At 43.9% G+C, this 21302-nt stretch overlaps 1 protein-coding gene across 1 annotated transcript in view; it reads right to left on the minus strand.

The window, feature by feature from the left end:
- ZCWPW1 (zinc finger CW-type and PWWP domain containing 1) overlaps window positions 1-21302 on the minus strand; it is a gene marked incomplete in the record, with an annotated part of 455090 nt that overhangs the window by 235389 nt on the left and 198399 nt on the right. Inside the window, 2 exon segments of the mRNA XM_053718378.1 lie at window positions 14284-14359; window positions 14458-14578. Of these exon segments, the coding sequence (XP_053574353.1) occupies window positions 14284-14359; window positions 14458-14578 (197 nt within the window).

The following is a 21302-nucleotide window of genomic DNA, read 5'->3' on the forward strand; positions in this document are numbered from 1 at the left end:
TACCTGGTCTACTTGAATTTGGGGAGACAAGTCTGTATAGTCCCCATTCCACTGATTGAGCATGCATAGCTGTAATGGTCTTAGATGAATTCGAGCAAAAGGAACCACATCCATTGCTGCGACCATTAGTCCTATTACTTCCATGCATTGAGCTATGGAGGGTTGAGGAATAGAATGAAGAACTCGACAAGCTTTTAGAAGCTTTGCCTTTCTGACTTCTGTGAGAAAGATCTTCATTTCCACAGAATCTATTATTGTTCCCAGAAAAGGAAACCTTGTGGACGGTGACAGTGAACTTTTTTCTATGTTCACCTTCCACCCGTGAGATCTGAGAAAGGCCAACACAATGTCTGTATGAGCCCTCGCTTTGGAAAGGGACGACGCTTGGATTAGGATGTCGTCTAGATAAGGTGCTACAGCGATGCCCCTCGGCCTTAGGACCGCTAGAAGGGACCCTAGCACCTTTGTGAAAATTCTGGGTAATGTTTGTCCAGAAAGGCGAACCTCAGGAACTGATGATGAGATTTGTGGATTGGGATATGCAGATACGCATCCTTTAGATCCACGGTAGTCAAAAATTGACCCTGCTGGATTGTCGGTAAGAATGTCCGAATGGTTTCCATCTTGAAGGATGGAACTCTGAGGAACTTGTTTAATATCTTTAAATCCAGAATTGGCCTGAAAGTTCCCTCTTTTTTGGGAACCACAAACAGGTTTGAGTAAAAACCTAGACCTTGTTCCCCGGAGGGGACTGGGTTTATCACTCCCATCTTTGATAGGTCTCTTACACAATGTAAGAATGCCTGTTTCTTTATCTGGTCTGAAGATAAGCGAGACAGGTGGAACCTTCCCTTTGGAGGAAGTCCCTTGAATTCTAACAGGTATCCCTTAGAAACTATCTCTAGTGTCCAGGGATCCAGAACATCTCTTGCCCAAGCCTGAGCGAAGAGAGATAGTCTGCCCCCTACCAGATCCGGTCCCGGATCGGGGGCTACCCCTTCATGCTGTCTTGGTAACAGCAGCAGGTTTCTTGGTTTGTTTACCCTTGTTCCAGCCTTGCATGGGCTTCCAAGCGGGTTTGGGCTGGGCCGCGTTACCTTCTTGTCTAGCGGCAGTGGAGTTATTAGCCGGTCCGTTCCTGAAATTGCGAAAGGAACGAAAATTAGACTTGTTCTTAGCCTTAAAAGGCCTATCCTGTGGGAGGGCATGGCCCTTACCCCCAGTGATGTCTGAAATAATTTCCTTCAATTCTGGCCCGAAAAGGGTCTTACCCTTGAAAGGAATATTCAGTAACTTAGTCTTGGACGACACATCTGCCGACCAGGATTTTAGCCAAAGCGCCCTCCGCGCTACTATAGCAAAACCTGAGTTTTTCGGCGCCAATTTCGTTATTTGAAAGGCGGCATCCAATATAAAGGAATTAGCTAACTTTAATACGTGAATTCTGTCCATGACTTCTTCATAGGAAGTCTCTTTCTGGAGCGACCTTTCTAGTTCTTCGAACCAAAAGGACGCCGCTGAAGTGACAGTAATAACACACGTAGCTGGTTGAAGGATGAACCCTTGCTGAACAAAAATCTTTTTAAGCAATCCTTCCAATTTTTTATCCATAGGATCTTTGAAAGCGCAGCTGTCCTCTATAGGAATAGTTGTGCGCTTCGCTAGTGTTGAAACAGCTCCCTCAACCTTCGGGACCGTTTGCCATGCGTCCCTTCTAGGGTCTACTATGGGAAACATTTTCTTAAATATAGGAGGTGGGGCAAAGGGTACACCTGGCTTCTCCCACTCCTTTTCCACTATGTTCGCTACCCTCTTAGGTATTGGAAAAGCGTCATCGTGCACTGGGACCTCTAAAAATTTGTCCAATTTGCACAACTTCTCTGGTACTACCATGGAATCACAGTCATCCAGAGTAGCTAATACCTCCTTAAGCAAAGCGCGGAGATGTTCTAGTTTAAACTTAAATGCCACTAGATCAGGTTCTGCCTGTTGAGAAATTTTTCCTGAATCTGAAATTTCACCCTCAGACAGCCCTTCCCTTACAGCCAATTCCGATTGATGCGAGGGTAAAATAGATAAGGCATCGTCAGCGTCTGATTGTTCATTCTTTTTATCTGTATTTAAAACTGAACAATCACGCTTTCTCTGAAAAGCTGGCAGTTTGGATAAAAGATTTGCTATAGAATTATCCACTACTGCTGATAATTGTTGCATAGAAATAAGCACTGGCGCGCTAGGTGTCGCCTGCGCGGGCAAAGCTGGTGTAGACACAGAAGGAGAGGATGTAGAGCTATCCCCACTACCTTCATTAGATAAATCATCTTGGGCAACATTATGAAAAATAACAGAGCTGTCCTGATTTTGTTTGGACGCTATGGCGCAATTATCACAAACACTCGAAGGGGGAACCACATTTGTCTCTATACACAAAGAACATAGGTTATCTGATGGAACAGACATGTTAAACAGATTTAGGCAGGCAAACAATGCAATAAAAAACGATTTTAAACAAAAACGTTACTGTCTCTTTAAATAATAAAATGACACATTTATTTCTGAATGTTCAAAAAACTATGAAGGCAATATCCGATTTTTCTGAAATTTGGACCCCAGTGTCTTAGTGCTTAGAAAGTATTGCACAGCAAATATGGAGACTCTAGCTCTTAAAACAAGCAAACCGGAGCTAATTGTTGGATTTAACCGTTTTTATACACCACAATCCCAGCTACAGCCTTGCTGCAGCTTTTTACCTTCCTTAGGGGTCACCATTCACAGAAAAAAGCCTTTTGGAGTCACTTTCTGAACCACAGGACCCTCTCACATGAATCTGCATGCACTGCCTTGTAAATCAACTGTGCAGCTGAAGCACCAAAATGAGGCTTCCTCCCTCAGCACACTAGAGTGAAGGGGCCTTCCTGACTAGATTTAGGTGTCTAAAACAAGCCAGATCAATAAAAAACGTTCCCCAGTGTATGTGAGCTTATAAAATATTTCAAATGGTATAATATTGTAATAAAAACCAATCAATTTTGCCCCTAACAGTGTCTACCAGCATAAAAAACAAAAAGGGGAAGCCTGTTATCTTTTTTGCTGAGGTGAAAGAAAAATGGCTTACCTTTTCCCCTGAGGGGAAATATGACTGTCATCTAGCATTAGCCTGTGTTGTTAGGAGATTAGTCATACCTGAAGCAGATGAGTCTGCAAACTGTTACCCCCAACTGAAGTTCTCTTGTTTCAACAGTCCTGCGTGATAACAGTAATGGATTTTAGTTACTGGTGCTAAAATCATAGCCCTCTTAAACAGAAATCTTCATCACTTTTCTGTTATAGAGTAAATAGTACAAGCCAGCACTATTTTAAAATAACAAACTCTTGATAGAAGAATAAAAAACTACAACTAACACCACAAACTCCTCGCCATCCCCGTGGTAGATGCTACTTGTTCAGAGCGGCAAGGAGAATGACTGGGGGGCGGAGCCAGAGGGGGAGCTATATGGACAGCTCTTGCTGTGTGCTCTCCTTGCCTTTCCCTGTGGGGGAGAATATTTCCCACAAGTAATGGATGACGCCGTGGACCGGACACACCAATGTTGGAGAAAGTTTAGTTCGAAGATTCTCAGGAACAAAACACTTACCACTAGGTTTCTCAGGCGGTGCATTGGTTTGTGCAGCCAGGATCTCCTCCCCCAAGGGAGAAGTCAAATTAGTACGTATGGTAGCCAAAATCTGGTCAGGAAGTATAACAGGAGTAGGTACAGACTCCTCATTGGAAAGAGGCGAAAATTGTCGAGACAGGGCATCAGCCCTAACATTCTTACTACCAGGCAGGTAGGAGACCACATAATTAAATCGAGACAAAAATAGCGCCCAACATGGCCTGTCGGGGCGACAAACGTTTTGCTTCAGATAGATAAGTTAAATTCTTGTGGTCAGTAAGAATGAGCACTGGCACGCTAGTACCCTCGAGAAGATGCCTCCATTCCTTGAGTGCCAAAATTATGGCCAGTAATTCCCTGTCGCCAATTTCATAATTGCACTCCACTGGAGACAATTTCTTAGAGAAGAAACCACATGGATGCAAGGAACCGTCAGGCGTAGGACGTTGAGACAAGAGGGTACCTACTCCAGTCTCAGACGCATCGACCTCAAGAACGAAAGGCAGGACAGGGTTAGGATGAGCCAGAACTGGAGCGGCAGCAAAGGCAGTCTTAAGACTATCAAAGGCCTCAATGGCAGTAGGTGACCAATGGAGTGGATCATTTTCTTTACGGGTCATGTCTGTGATAGGTTTGACCAAGGAAGAAAAGTTTTAATAAACTTTCTATAGTAATTGGCGAACCCAAAAAAGTTGAATAGACCGAAGACCAACTGGGTGAGGCCACTGCAGAACTGCAGATAACTTGTCAGGATCCATGGAGAACCCTGCAACAGAGATAACATAACCTAGGAAGGTTACTTGAGTCTGATGGAACTCACATTTCTCAAGTTTACAAAACAGGCCGTTCTCACATAGTCTCTGAAGAACCCGTGTAACATCAGAACGATGAGCCTAAAGTGTGGGTGAGTGTATGAGGATGTCGTCTAAGTACACCACAACACACTGTTGCAACATATCTCGTAGGACATCATTAAAAATTCCTGAAAAACAGCAGGAGCATTACATAGGCCAAAGGGCATTACAAGATACTCATAATGCCCGCTCCTGGTGTTAAATGCTGTTTTCCATTCGTGACCCTGCTTAATCCTAACGAGATTGTACGCTCCTCTCAAATCAAGTTTAGTAAAGACCGTAACTCCCTTGAGGCGGTCAAAGAGTTCCGTAATGAGCGGAATAGGCCCAGAAGCAGAACTTTTTTTCACTTTCTGCGATGAGATTTTTTTTAGTTAAAAATTTTCTGCAGGTCATTTTGAAATAGAAATCACTTCAACATGGTCTCATCATGCATACCCCCCCTGCATATCAATATCACCCTGGTCTCTTCATGCATACCCCCCTGCATATCAATATCACCCTGGTCTCTTCATGCATACCCCCCTGCATATCAATATCACCCTGGTCTCTTCATGCATACCCCCCTGCATATCAATATCACCCTGGTCTACTCTCTTCATGCATACCACCCTTGCTTATCAATATCACCATGGTCTCTTTATGCATACCCCCCCCCGCATATCAATATCATCCTGGTCTACTCTCTTCATGCATACCCCCCTGCATATCAATATCACCATGGTCTCTTCATGCATACCCCCCCCCGCATATCAATATCACCCTGGTCTACTCTCTTCATGCATACAACCCTTGCTTATCAATATCACCATGGTCTCTTCATGCATACCCCCCCTGCATATCAATATCACCCTGGTCTACTCTCTTCATGCAAACCACCCTTGCTTATCAATATCACCATGGTCTCTTCATGCATACCCCCCCCCTGCATATCAAGATCACTCTGGTCTACTCTCTTCATGCAAACCACCCTTGCTTATCAATATCACCATGGTCTCTTCATGCATACCCCCCCCCCCCGCATATCAATATCACTCTGGTCTACTCTCTTCATGCATACCCCCTTTGCATTCAATATCATCATGGTGTCTTCATGCATACCCCCCCCCCCTTCATATCAATATCACCCTGGTCTCTTCATGCATACCCCCTGCAATATATTATATAAACATACTTTCACTTTCACCATACTGATTTTATTATGATTACTATGTGACCGTATACACACACATATATATATATATATATATATATATATATATATATATATATATATATATATATATATATATATATATATACATATTAACACACATTTATTAAAAAATTAAATTTGGCTCCTAAGTATATTGGTTGGCTCCTAGAATCATTTTTTTAAAGGGCCAGTGTACACTAAAATCATGGATCATATACCAGTAATAAATTCCCTAATTAACTAAATGAGATATGTATAGGAATTTTGAAAAAAAATGCTTTTAGTACATTTTACTTTTTTATTTCCTGCTCCTGAAATATTCTGGATGGTGCTGGCATTCCCCAAGAAAAGGGCTGAGCTGTGCTTGAGGCTAGCACGCCCACCTTCCAATCATAAGCCATATGCAAATCCACATTGCACTCCAGCAAAACATAGATAGTTATTAGAAAAGACAACAATAGGCCCAAACAGTGCAACCTTTATTAACTCAAACAGCATGTATACTTGAATCAGACCAAGTATTTTACTGCATATGTATGTAACCCCAGTCCATCCTCCATTCCATTTAAACAGCAGTATATCGGTGCCAGACAGAACACTGTGTGTGGAGCAGCTCCATATAAAGAAGACCGGCAATGCGTGTTCTACGCAGCAGCTGCCTATGACACAATCTCATATTAGATGAAGAATATATCGTAGGCTCCTTGACACGCTACAGTGTAGCAGCGTTCAGTTGCGATGTTTTCCCTCAATCTGAATTATTTGCCTGCCCACACAAATTTACTGTGGATCGCTAGCCGGCCTGGACCTGAAGCAACACTACTTGTTTCACTAGATGAAGACACTGCTTCACATTCCGTGGGCTTTTTGCACAGACCTGCCCCTGCATCAGTGCACAACATGGGATATCAGTTCAGAAATTGTTATGCTGTACAGTACCTGGTCTCCGGTATATAATATCTTGCAAGTCACAATGTTGTGCACTGATGCAGGGGCAGGTCTGTGCAAAAAGCCCACGGAATGTGAAGCAGTGTCTTCATCTAGTGAAACAAGTAGTGTTGCTTCAGGTCCGGGCCAGCTAGCGATCCACAGTAAATTTGTGTGGGCAGGCAAATAATTCAAATTGAGGGAAAACATCGCAACTGAATGCTGCTACACTGTAGCGTGTCAAGGAGCCTACGATATATTCTTCATCTAATCTGAGTTTGTGTCATAGGCAGCTGCTGCGTAGAAAACGCATTGCCGGTCTTCTTTATATGGAGCTGCTCCACACACAGTGTTCTGTCTGGCACCGATATACTGCTGTTTAAATGGAATGGAGGATGGACATATGGAGTCTTCATCTAGTGAAACAAGTGGAGTTGCTTCAGGTCCAGCTAGCGATTGTGGCAGGCAAATAATCCAAATTGAGGCATGAAGGTGTGCAGACAGAGAAGGGAGTGGGAAGTCAGGGTTGAGGATCGTCTCTTAGCAAGCAGCATGGGTTGGGAGAGCAATATGAAAAACTGCATATTTATTATTAAAAAAATATATACACACACTTCCAATAAGTTTACCAATTCACTGCAATCTGTTACCCTCCGCATTTGAGTTCAGGAAGAGAGAAGAAATTGAAAACAGAGCAACGTAGTAAATATTTAGACCGAGATAGAACGGGACAGTGACACCTGCAGGTAAAAATTAAAAACAGAATTTATGTTTACCTGATAAATTACTTTCTCCAACGGTGTGTCCGGTCCACGGCGTCATCCTTACTTGTGGGATATTCTCCTCCCCAAAAGGAAATGGCAAAGAGCCCAGCAAAGCTGGTCACATGATCCCTCCTAGGCTCCGCCTACCCCAGTCATTCGACCGACGTTAAGGAGGAATACTTGCATAGGAGAAACCATATGGTACCGTGGTGACTGTAGTTAAAGAAAATAAATTATCAGACCTGATTAAAAAAACCAGGGCGGGCCGTGGACCGGACACACCGTTGGAGAAAGTAATTTATCAGGTAAGCATAAATTCTGTTTTCTCCAACATAGGTGTGTCCGGTCCACGGCGTCATCCTTACTTGTGGGAACCAATACCAAAGCTTTAGGACACGGATGAAGGGAGGGAGCAAATCAGGTCACCTAAATGGAAGGCACCACGGCTTGCAAAACCTTTCTCCCAAAAATAGCCTCAGAAGAAGCAAAAGTATCAAACTTGTAAAATTTGGTAAAAGTGTGCAGTGAAGACCAAGTCGCTGCCCTACATATCTGATCAACAGAAGCCTCGTTCTTGAAGGCCCATGTGGAAGCCACAGCCCTAGTGGAATGAGCTGTGATTCTTTCGGGAGGCTGCCGTCCGGCAGTCTCGTAAGCCAATCTAATGATGCTTTTAATCCAAAAAGAGAGAGAGGTAGAAGTTGCTTTTTGACCTCTCCTTTTACCGGAATAAACAACAAACAAGGAAGATGTTTGTCTAAAATCCTTTGTAGCATCTAAATAGAATTTTAGAGCGCGAACAACATCCAAATTGTGCAACAAACGTTCCTTCTTTGAAACTGGTTTCGGACACAGAGAAGGTACGATAATCTCCTGGTTAATGTTTTTGTTAGAAACAACTTTTGGAAGAAAACCAGGTTTAGTACGTAAAACCACCTTATCTGCATGGAACACCAGATAAGGAGGAGAACACTGCAGAGCAGATAATTCTGAAACTCTTCTAGCAGAAGAAATTGCAACTAAAAACAAAACTTTCCAAGATAATAACTTAATATCAACGGAATGCAAGGGTTCAAACGGAACCCCCTGAAGAACTGAAAGAACTAAATTGAGACTCCAAGGAGGAGTCAAAGGTTTGTAAACAGGCTTAATTCTAACCAGAGCCTGAACAAAGGCTTGAACATCTGGCACAGCGGCCAGCTTTTTGTGAAGTAACACAGACAAGGCAGAAATCTGTCCCTTCAGGGAACTTGCAGATAATCCTTTTTCCAATCCTTCTTGAAGGAAGGATAGAATCCTAGGAATCTTAACCTTGTCTCAAGGGAATCCTTTAGATTCACACCAACAGATATATTTTTTCCAAATTTTGTGGTAAATCTTTCTAGTTACAGGCTTTCTGGCCTGAACAAGAGTATCGATAACAGAATCTGAGAATCCTCGCTTCGATAAGATCAAGCGTTCAATCTCCAAGCAGTCAGCTGGAGTGAAACCAGATTCGGATGTTCGAACGGACCCTGAACAAGAAGGTCTCGTCTCAAAGGTAGCTTCCAAGGAGGAGCCGATGACATATTCACCAGATCTGCGTACCAAGTCCTGCGTGGCCACGCAGGAGCTATCAAGATCACCGACGCCCTCTCCTGATTGATCCTGGCTACCAGCCTGGGGATGAGAGGAAACGGCGGGAACACATAAGCTAGTTTGAAGGTCCAAGGTGCTACTAGTGCATCCACTAGAGCCGCCTTGGGATCCCTGGATCTGGACCCGTAGCAAGGAACTTTGAAGTTCTGACGAGAGGCCATCAGATCCATGTCTGGAATGCCCCACAGCTGAGTGACTTGGGCAAAGATTTCCGGATGGAGTTCCCACTCCCCCGGATGCAATGTCTGACGACTCAGAAAATCCGCCTCCCAATTTTCCACTCCTGGGATGTGGATAGCAGACAGGTGGCAGGAGTGAGACTCCGCCCATAGAATGATTTTGGTCACTTCTTCCATCGCCAGGGAACTCCTTGTTCCCCCCTGATGGTTGATGTACGCAACAGTTGTCATGTTGTCTGATTGAAACCGTATGAACTTGGCCCTCGCTAGCTGAGGCCAAGCCTTGAGAGCATTGAATATCGCTCTCAGTTCCAGAATATTTATCGGTAGAAGAGATTCTTCCCGAGACCAAAGACCCTGAGCTTTCAGGGATCCCCAGACCGCGCCCCAGCCCATCAGACTGGCGTCGGTCGTGACAATGACCCACTCTGGTCTGCGGAATGTCATCCCTCGTGACAGGTTGTCCAGGGACAGCCACCAACGGAGTGAGTCTCTGGTCCTCTGATTTACTTGTATCTTCGGAGACAAGTCTGTATAGTCCCCATTCCACTGACTGAGCATGCACAGTTGTAATGGTCTTAGATGAATGCGTGCAAAAGGAACTATGTCCATTGCCGCTACCATCAACCCGATCACTTCCATGCACTAAAAAACTCTAAGCCATCTCCGTGGAGATGTTGCCTGTACAACGGCAAAGAGAATGACTGGGGTAGGCGGAGCCTAGGAGGGATCATGTGACCAGCTTTGCTGGGCTCTTTGCCATTTCCTGTTGGGGAGGAGAATATCCCACAAGTAAGGATGACGCCGTGGACCGGACACACCTATGTTGGAGAAAGTGCAGGCAATTTTTTTTTTTACTGTCACGTCCGGTCTTTCTGCAGACACACTACAGATTCTGCGATGAGATCGCACATCGCACAGTGTTCTGCCTTGGGGGGAATAGGGTAAGCATTCTTAATGGTAAGACAATTAAGACCCCTATAATAGATACATGGTCTTAACTCGGCACCCTTTTTCTTCACAAAAAAGAAGCAAGCCCCTGCAGGAGAGCAGGATTTGCGGATGATCCCCCACGAGGGTACACCCGGCCCCGAGGAGGAATGGCTCCGGGTTGCAGGTCTATGGCACAATCGTAAGACCGGTGAGGAGGCAACGTACCTGCACGCACCTTGTCAAACACGTCTCAGAACTCTCGGTACTCCTCTGGCAATTGAGATACCGAAGAAGTGCACAAGAATTTAACTGGTTTCCGAAGACAAGTGGAAATACATTGCGGGGACCACAACAAAATATCGGACCTGCGCCAGTCGAGACTGGGATTGTGCTTTTGGAGCCAGGGATAACCCAGAACAACTGGAAAATGCGGAGAGTTTATCACCTGGAACTGGAGGGTTTCAAAATAGAGAGCCCAAACAGCCATGGACAACGGAGCAGTTTCGTGAGTAACGAGTGCGAGCTGAAGGGGCCTGCCATCAATGGCCTCAATAGCAAGCGGAACCGACCGAGGCAAAACAGGAATGGAGTGCTTTGATACAAAAGCACTGTCAATGAAATAGCCAGCAGCACCGGAGTCAACAAGACTATGGAGGAGTCCACCCAGGAAAGGACAACCGTGACCAAAGGTTTTTCCTTAAGCGGTTCCGGGGACAAGGATAAACCACCCAAGATCTGCCCCCGACAGGACCTTAGGTGTGAGCGTTTCCCGGCCGTGTAGGACAAGACTTCAACAGGTGGCCCTGTAACCCACAATAGAGGCAGAGCCCCTCCCTCCTCCTAAAGGCCCTCTCCACCGCGGAGAGACGCGTGAATCCCAACTGCATCGGCTCAGCAGTACCTGGTGACTCGGGACCAGGAGGCATGGGAGGAGAGGGAGGCATGGGTGGGAACGAACACGTAGGCGACAACGGAACAGGAGGCTTCCGCAAGAGCTCCTTGAAAGAGGGCCTCTCTCTGAGTCTGATGTCAATTAGGATAAAAAAAGACACCAATGCTTTGAGATCCTCTGGTAAATCTCTGGCAGCAACTTCGTCTTTAATCGCATCAGAGAGCCCATGAAAGAAGGCGGCAACAAGGGCTTCATTGTTCCAACCTACCTCTGCGGCAAGCGTACGGAACTCAATAGCATACTGAGCAACAGATCTTGTACCTTGCTGAATGGACATGAGTCGTTTAGCAGCAGAGGAGGAGCAAGCCGGAACATCAAATACCCTTCGAAAGGAGGCCACAAATTCAGGGTAATTTGAAATCACAGGTTTATTAGTCTCCCACAAGGGATTAGCCCAGGCAAAAGCTGTGTCAGAGAGTAACAAGATGAGAAATCCCACCTTAGCTCTGTCAAAGAGAAACGCCTGAGGTAACATCTCCAAGTAAATGCCCACCTGGTTCAAAAACCCTCTGCACTGAATAGGATCGCCTCCATATCGCTGAGGTAGAGGTGCAGAACCGGACATGCTCCTGGTAGGCAAAGGTGCAGCAGCGGAAACAGGAGCAGCCATAACATGCGGGACACTTTGGTCCAAATGTGCAGGGCGAGTCAGCAGGGTTTGCAGGGCTAGTGCAAATTGATCCAAGCGGTGATCCTGTACATCCATCCTGGAAATTATGGCAGATAAAGGTGGATAATTAGCAGCATCAGGATTCATGGCCTTTGCGTAATGTCAGGGTGCCAGGAATCAGACTGAGACGAGAAGTGCAAAAATAATCACACCTTTATTAATAGCAAAAAATTATAAAATGTCCACAAGTCAAATAATAAGCCAGGAGTCAAAACCAGAGCTGGTAGTCAGACGAGCTGAGTCAGGAGCCAAAGCGAATAGTCAGACGAGCCGGAATCAGGAACAAGGAGAACAGCAGAGTCAGGAACAAGCCAGGGATCAGGAACCAGGAAGGACGTCAGGCAGCCAGGTAATACACAGGAACTCTGACAAACAGGTGTCAGACAACGCAAAGGCAAAGCATACTGAACAGAGGCCCTTTAAATAATAAATGATGACATCACAATTCTGAGACTGCATCCTGTCTCACATGGATGATGTACAACAGTCTGGCCATAAAAGGAAGTGTAGGAAGTGAGCAGCATCCCCCACAATGCACCAAGTCAGGAAGAGAGGTGAGTAAAATGGCTGCCAGCAGCACATGGCAAACACAACAGGGAAAAACCCTGACAATGTCTGAGATAAGTCTCTCGGTCCCCAGCCTTGCCATAATTAAGTGCTCATTAAAAAGTGACACCCTGGCTATGTGCAGTACTCCTGTAACAGTGTCCAGCCAAGAGTGAGGGCTATGAGAGTAAAAAACTAATTCTAATTACCTTGTGTGCACTCACTGCTGCACTTACCTGTGTCCTGCAGCCAGGGGTGGACTGATCAGCCAGGCAAATAGGACCTGGATAGAGGGCCCAGCAAGTATGGGGGTCCACAAATGGCTCCTGGTGTGCTGCTTAAGCTAGGGCTGAAAGCTGCCCTATCAGTAACTAAGCAGTTAAGTGTGGGTTCAGTTGGGGCCCTGGCCCCAGAGTGGGGACCTTGTGCCTGTATGTGGGATTTGTTGCTCAGGGGGTCTATAGTAGGGGGGGGGTCTGTCTCTGTAAGGGCTATGGAGTGTGGGGCCTGGCCCTGGAGGTTAGGGGGCCTGTCTCTGGCCCCTGCCTGCAGCAATGCCCTCATTCTAGTCAGATGCCACCAACTCAGGATCTCTGGTAGGAAGTACTTTGAAATGCCAAAACGTGACTCAAGACCAGTACTAGTGACCACCGTGGCAGGTTGGGGAACAACTCCTGCAAGAGATTTACACTAACCAGCCATGGTACTCCATGGTACTCCTGTGCAACCCTCTGATCTTTTCTCGGTTCTCTGAGGAGGATAGACGGGTCTCACAGACAATTTGAGCTCCCCTTTCAGTCATAAATTAACAGCATTGCACCATACGGCTGTTCTCCTGTGAAGACTTAAGTGAAGCAGGAAGTGGAAGGTATTGAAGCTCTTGATGTTTTGGGTAATGTGTGCCTGCCCCCTGGAAAATATTAAAATTCTATGTTGAAAGTTTTTGCCTCCTCCTAGTAGGTTAAAGTTTAATCCCACATATGATGGCTTGTAGACTCTCACCATATTATGAAAGAAAAGATAAATTTTAGCACAAGTTAAGTGAGAGGGGCTATGCTAATATCCCTGGTGTTACTGAAGAGCGGAAATGCTGGTTGCACTATTCTTTAATTTTCAGGAGGCTAAGAAAATTGTAAATTAAAAAGTGCAAGAATCAATCAGCATTTCACCCAGGGGGTTCAGTAGGCACTCTGAGGGGGGAAATGGGATTCAGATTAATTAGTGAACCCCTATCAACTATGTTTGGATCAACACTTCAGAATTAATTCCCTCCATCTTGAAGGCAAAAATTTGAATGAGGGATTCCGGAGAGTTGGATGGATTAAAACTGGAGAAAACCCCCACATGTGATTATCTACTGGACTCACCATTTTATGGAGAAAAAAAACATTACAAGAGTATCTGGGCTTCTACCTGACTGGTCTGTAGGACAAGAAAGAATAAAGTGACTTAGGACAAAGAAGGTGTTTTACCACAAGAAAAAGTGAAGCCTCATTTGTGTTTTTTCTCTGGTTTTAAAGGGACATTCAAGTCAAAATTAAACTTTCTTTATTCAGATAGAGCATGCAATTTTAAACAACTTTCTGGTTTGCTTCCATTAACCAAATGTGCACAGTCTTTTCTTATTTAAACTTTTTGAGTCACCAGCTCCTACTAACCATGTGCAAGAATTTACAGAATAAACATATATACATTTGTGATTGTCTGATGGCTGTCACATGGTACGTGTATGCATTTGTGTTTGGCTGATGGCTGTGTCACATGGTACAGGGGGAGTGGAAATAGACATAACTTTTAAAATTGTCAGAAAAAAATCATTTGAAGTTCAGACTAAGTTCTATTGCATTGTCTTATCTTGCATTTGTTGGTGAGTGCTATAAGGTTGAGCTAAGATAGTGAGCACGGTCTTAATGTATGTGATGTGAATTTATTACATGTATTTTAAACCATACCAGTGTCTGGCACTTACAGGAAGCTGAGCTTCAATATTTTCAAAAAGCATAAAATCAGCAATCTCAGGATCAAAATCTACAATTGCTGGCCACCTGGACACAAACAGAAAGAGTAAAGTATAAGCAAACAACTTGATATTAGTAGAACATATGCATAGAGCAGTAAATACAGCTTATGTGTGGTTTCTCACCAAGGGTGTCCCCACTGTTTGACCCACACAAGGGATCCAGGTATAAACAAAGCGTAAATTATCTCACTTTCACACCCTGGCCATGTTTCTTCTGGAAATGCACAATTGTTATACAGTGGATCTGTAAAAAAATATATATTAGGATTAAAGGAGAAAAAAACAGCGATAATTGTAGAGAAGTATTAAAGTTTAGAGCTAGTCCTCTAAATATGAAATTGACTTCAATTCCAATGTCATACTATGCAGTCTTTCACTAAACTCACACATCTCCCTGCTTTTAGACAATGAGTTCCATAGAATAATCAAACCTTGCAAAGACTGCAGGGGGAAGAATGTGTTTGCTTGTAGTGTACAGAAATAAGCTGGTTGATTACATGGAAGGATATCAATTCTGACTAAGAGGGGATTAAGCCATATGTGAATGGATATGCAGAAGGATTACTCAAATATTATTATCAGCTATTTGTAGAGCACAGGTGTACCGCACACCTTTTTGGCCGTCACGCAATGTCAGGACCACACTTTTTAAAAAGTCCTTTTTCAATGGGACTCCCATAACGCCGGTATTATGAGTTTGCCTGGGAGGCCAAAATGTAAGCAATACACTCTATAACCACAAGATTTGTACCGCCATCTAAAGTCAGTAGTAATGAGTTTTACGTTACAAATCTGTAGCATAAAACTCATAACTAAACTGTTACAAAGTACACTAACACCCATAAACTACCTATTAACCCCTAAACCGAGGCCCTCCCGCATTGCAAACACTAAAATAAAATGATTAACCCCTAATCTGCCGCTCCGGACATCGCCGCCACTTAAAAAATGTATTAAACCATATTCCGCCGCTCCCCGACACCATTATAATAAACCTATTAACCCCTAAACCGCCGCCCTCCCGCATCACTACATAAATATATTAACCCCTAAACCTATCCCTAACGTAACCCTAACCCTAACACCCCCTAACAAATAAAATTAAAATAAATCTAAATAAAACTTACAACTATTACCTAAATAACCTATTTAAAACTAAATACATACTTACCTGTAAAATAAAACCTAAGCTAGCTACAATATAACTAATAGTTACATTGTAGCTAGCTTAGGTTTTATTTTTATTTCAAAGGTAAGTTTGTATTTATTTTAACTAGGTAGACTAGTTAGTAAAAAGTTATTAACTATTTACTAACTACCTAGTTAAAATAAATACAAAGTTACCTGTAAAATAAAACCTAACCTGCCTTACACTAAAAACTAACATTACAATAAAACAAAAAACAAATAATCAAATACAATTATCTAACTTACAAAAAAAACAAACACTAAATTACACAAAATAAGAAACGAAATTATCAAAAATAAAAACATAATTTATGCTTACCTGATAAATTCCTTTCTCCTGTAGTGTGGTCAGTCCACGGGTCATCATTACTTCTGGGATATTAACTCCTCCCCAACAGGAAGTGCAAGAGGATCACCCAGCAGAGCTGCTATATAGCTCCTCCCCTCTACGTCACACCAAGTCATTCGACCGAGAACCAACGAGAAAGGAGAAGCTGAAGGGTGCAGTGGTGACTGGAGTATAATTTAAAAATTTAGACCTGCCATAAAAAACAGGGCGGGCCGTGGACTGACCACACTACAGGAGAAAGGAATTTATCAGGTAAGCATAAATTATGTTTTCTCCTGTTAAGTGTGGTCAGTCCACGGGTCATCATTACTTCTGGGATACCAATACCAAAGCTAAAGTACACGGATGACGGGAGGGACAGGCAGGATCTTTATACGGAAGGAACCACTGCCTGAAGAACCTTTCTCCCAAAAACAGCCTCCGAAGAAGCAAAAGTGTCAAATTTGTAAAATTTGGAAAAAGTATGAAGCGAAGACCAAGTTGCAGCCTTGCAAATCTGTTCAACAGAGGCCTCATTCTTAAAGGCCCAAGTGGAAGCCACAGCTCTAGTGGAATGAGCTGTAATTCTTTCAGGAGGCTGCTGTCCAGCAGTCTAATAAGCTAAACGTATTATGCTACGAAGCCAAAAAGAGAGAGAGGTAGCAGAAGCTTTTTGACCTCTCCTCTGACCAGAATAAACGACAAACAGGGAAGACGTTTGTCGAAAATCTTTTGTTGCCTGTAAATAAAATTTCAGGGCACGAACTACATCCAGATTGTGTAGAAGTCGTTCCTTCTTTGAAGAAGGATTTGGACACAAGGGTGGAACAACAATCTCTTGATTGATATTCCTGTTAGTGACTACCTTAGGTAAGAACCCAGGTTTAGTACGCAGAACTACCTTGTCTGAGTGAAAAATCAGATAAGGAGAATCACAATGTAAGGCTGATAACTCAGAGACTCTTCGAGCCGAGGAAATAGCCATTAAAAACAGAACTTTCCAAGATAACAATTTTATATCAATGGAATGAAGGGGTTCAAACGGAACACCCTGTAAAACGTTAAGAACTAGGTTTAAACTCCATGGCGGAGCAACAGTTTTAAACACAGGCTTAATCCTGGCCAAAGCCTGACAAAAAGCCTGAACGTCTGGAACTTCTGACAGACGTTTGTGTAACAGAATGGACAGAGCTGAAATCTGTCCCTTTAAGGAACTAGCGGATAAACCCTTTTCTAAACCTTCTTGTAGAAAAGACAATATCCTAGGAATCCTAACCTTACTCCAAGAGTAACCTTTGGATTCGCACCAATATAGGTATTTACGCCATATTTTATGGTAAATCTTTCTGGTAACAGGCTTCCTAGCCTGTATTAAGGTATCAATTACTGACTCAGAAAATCCACGTTTTGATAAAATCAAGCGTTCAATTTCCAGGCAGTCAGCTTCAGAGAAATTAGATTTTGATGTTTGAAGGGACCCTGAATCAGAAGGTCCTGTCTCAGAGGCAGAGACCAAGGTGGACAGGATGACATGTCCACTAGATCTGCATACCAGGTCCTGCGTGGCCACGCAGGCGCTATTAGAATCACCGATGCTTTCTCCTGTTTGATCCTGGCAATCAATCGAGGAAGCATCGGGAAGGGTGGAAACACATAAGCCCTCCCGAAGGTCCAAGGTGCTGTCAAAGCATCTACCAGGGCCGCTCCCAGATCCCTGGATCTGGACCCGTAACAAGGGAGCTTGGCGTTCTGTCGAGACGCCATGAGATCTATTTCTGGTTTGCCCCAACGTCGAAGTATTTGGGCAAAGACCTCCGGATGAAGTTCCCACTCCCCCGGATGAAAAGTCTGATGACTTAGGAAATCCGCCTCCCAGTTCTCCACTCCCGGGATGTGGATTGCTGATAGGTGGCAAGAGTGAGTCTCTGCCCAGCGAATTATCTTTGATACTTCCATCATCGCTAGGGAGCTTCTTGTCCCTCCTTGATGGTTGATGTAAGCTACAGTCGTGATGTTGTCCGACTGAAACCTGATGAACCCCCGAGTTGTTAACTGGGGCCAAGCCAGAAGGGCATTGAGAACTGCTCTCAATTCCAGAATGTTTATTGGCAGGAGACTCTCCTCCTGAGTCCATGATCCCTGAGCCTTCAGAAAATTCCAGACAGCGCCCCAACCTAGCAGGCTGGTGTCTGTTGTTACAATTGTCCAATCTGGCCTGCTGAATGGCATCCCCCTGGACAGATGTGGCCAAGAAAGCCACCACAGAAGAGAATTCCTGGTCTCTTGATCCAGATTCAGAGTAGGGGACAAATCTGAGTAATCCCCATTCCACTGACATAGCATGCACAATTGCAGAGGTCTGAGATGTAGGCGTGCAAAGGGTACTATGTCCATTGCCGCTACCATTAAGCCGATCACCTCCATGCATTGAGCCACTGACGGGTGTTGAATGGAATGAAGGACACGGCAAGCATTTTGAAGCTTTGTTAACCTGTCTTCTGTCAGGTAGATCTTCATTTCTACAGAATCTATAAGCGTCCCCAAAAAGGGAACTCTTGTGAGTGGAAAGAGAGAACTCTTCTTTTCGTTTACCTTCCACCCATGCGATCTTAGAAATGCCAGTACTAACTCTGTATGAGACTTGGCAGCTTGAAAGCTTGAAGCTTGAATCAGAATGTCGTCTAGGTACGGAGCTACCGAAATTCCTCGTGGTCTTAGCACCGCCAGAAGAGCACTCAGAACCTTTGTGAAGATTCTTGGAGCCGTAGCCAACCCGAATGGAAGAGCTACAAACTGGTAATGCCTGTCTAGGAAGGCAAACCTTAGATACCGGTAATGATCTCTGTGAATCGGTATGTGAAGGTAAGCATCCTTTAAATCCACTGTGGTCATGTACTGACCCTTTTGGATCATGGGTAAAATTGTCCGAATAGTTTCCATTTTGAACGATGGAACTCTTAGGAATTTGTTTAGGATCTTTAAATCCAAGATTGGTCTGAAGGTTCCTTCTTTCTTGGGAACCACAAACAGATTTGAGTAAAACCCCTGTCCGTGTTCCGACCGCGGAACCGGATGGATTACTCCCATTAGTAACAGATCTTGTACACAGCGTAGAAACGCCTCTTTCTTTATTTGGTTTGTTGACAACCTTGACAGATGGAATCTCCCTTTTGGGGGAGAGGATTTGAAGTCCAGAAGATATCCCTGAGATATGATCTCTAACGCCCAGGGATCCTGGACATCTCTTGCCCAAGCCTGGGCGAAGAGAGAAAGTCTGCCCCCCACTAGATCCGTTCCCGGATCGGGGGCCCTCAATTCATGCTGTCTTAGGGGCAGGAGGTTTTCTGGCCTGCTTGCCCTTGTTCCAGGACTGGTTAGGTCTCCAGCCTTGTCTGTAGCGAGCAACAGCTCCTTCCTGCTTTGGTGCAGAGGAAGTTGATGCTGCTCCTGCCTTGAAATTACGGAAGGAACGAAAAGTAGACTGTCTAGCCCTAGGTTTGGCTCTGTCTTGAGGCAGGGCATGGCCTTTACCTCCTGTAATGTCAGCGATAATTTCTTTCAAACCGGGCCCGAATAAGGTCTGCCCTTTGAAAGGTATGTTAAGTAACTTAGATTTAGAAGTAACGTCAGCTGACCAGGATTTTAGCCACAGTGCTCTGCGTGCCTGAATGGCGAATCCGGAATTCTTAGCCGTAAGCTTAGTTAAATGTACTACGGCATCTGAAACAAATGAATTAGCTAGCTTAAGCGTTTTAAGCCTGTTTGAAATTTCCTCTATAGTTATTGAGTCAAGAGTCTCTTCCAGGGACTCGGACCAAAAAGCGGCCGCGGCTGTGACAGACGCAATGCATGCAAGGGGTTGCAATATAAAACCTTGTTGAACAAACATTTTCTTAAGGTAACCCTCTAATTTTTTATCCATTGGATCTGAAAAGGCACAGCTATCCTCCACCGGGATAGTGGTACGCTTAGCCAGAGTAGAAACTGCTCCCTCCACCTTAGGGATCGTCTGCCATAAGTCCCGTGTGGTGGCGTCTATTGGAAACATTTTTCTAAATACAGGAGGGGGGGAAAAGGGTACACCGGGCCTATCCCACTCCTTAGTAATTATCTCTGTAAGCCTCTTAGGTATAGGAAATACGTCAGTACTCGCCGGTACCGCATAGTATCTATCCAGCCTACATAATTTCTCTGGGATTGCAACGGTGTTACAATCATTCAGAGCCGCTAATACCTCCCCTAGCAGTACGCGGAGGTTTTCAAGCTTAAATTTAAAATTAGAAATGTCTGAATCCACTCTATTGGGATCAGAACCGTCACCTGCAGATTGAAGCTCTCCGTCCTCATGTTCCGCATACTGTGACGCAGTATCTGACATGGCCCTAGTATTATCAGCGCACTCTGTTCTCACCCCAGAGTGGTCACGCTTCCCTCTAAGTTCTGGTAATTTAGACAAAACTTCAGTCATAAAATTAGCCATGTACTGACACGTGAGGGGAGTTAGTCGGCATAACTTTCCTCTCGTTGTCTGGTGAATGATGTTCAATTTGTACAGATTGACTTTTATTTAAAGTAGCATCAATGCAATTAGTACATAAATTTCTATTGGGCTCCACTTTGGCTTTAGCACATATAGCACAGAGATATTCCTCTGAGTCAGACATGTTTAACACACTAGCAATTAAACCAGCAAACTTGGAAATACTTTTCAATTCACTTTACAAATAGTATGAAAAAAACATACTGTGCCTTTAAGAAGCACAGAAAGTTATGACAGTTGAGTACAATAAAAACGGATAAACTATAAAATCAAATTCTTTCCGGTAAAAATACAGTTTTAGCAAAGGATTGCCCCCATTAGTAATGGATAACTAACCCTGTAAAAGTAGAAAAAAATGTACAGAATATAACGTTTTTTATCACAGTCAAAAGCACAATCTCACAGGTCTGCTGTGAGTGATTACCTCCCTCAAAATAACTTTTGAAGACCCTTGAGCTCTGTAGAGACGAACCGGATCATGCAGGGAAGAAAAACAGACTTGTGACTGAATTTTTGATGCGTAGTAAAAGCGACAAATTAAGCCCCTCACCCTCACACACAACAGTGAGGGAGATCAGTAAACTGTCTTAAATTAAATAAAATGCCCGCCAAGTGGATAAAAATAGTGCCCAAACAATTTTTCACCCAGTACCTCATAGAATTAAACGATTTAACATTGCAGCAAAACGTTTAATATCAAATAAATGAATTGTCATAGAAAGCCTGCTGCTAGCCGTTTTCACTGCAAAATAGGCTAAAGCTTTATGCATACAGTATTATTCCAGTGAAGTGCCATTCCCCAGAATACTGAAGTGAAAATATACATACATGACAGCCTGATACCAGTTGCTACTACTGCATTTAAGGCTGAACTTACATTATATAGGTATTGGCAGTATTTTCTAGTCAATT

Source organism: Bombina bombina, chromosome 6 (genome assembly GCF_027579735.1).
Source record: "Bombina bombina isolate aBomBom1 chromosome 6, aBomBom1.pri, whole genome shotgun sequence".
NCBI lineage: Eukaryota > Metazoa > Chordata > Amphibia > Anura > Bombinatoridae > Bombina > Bombina bombina.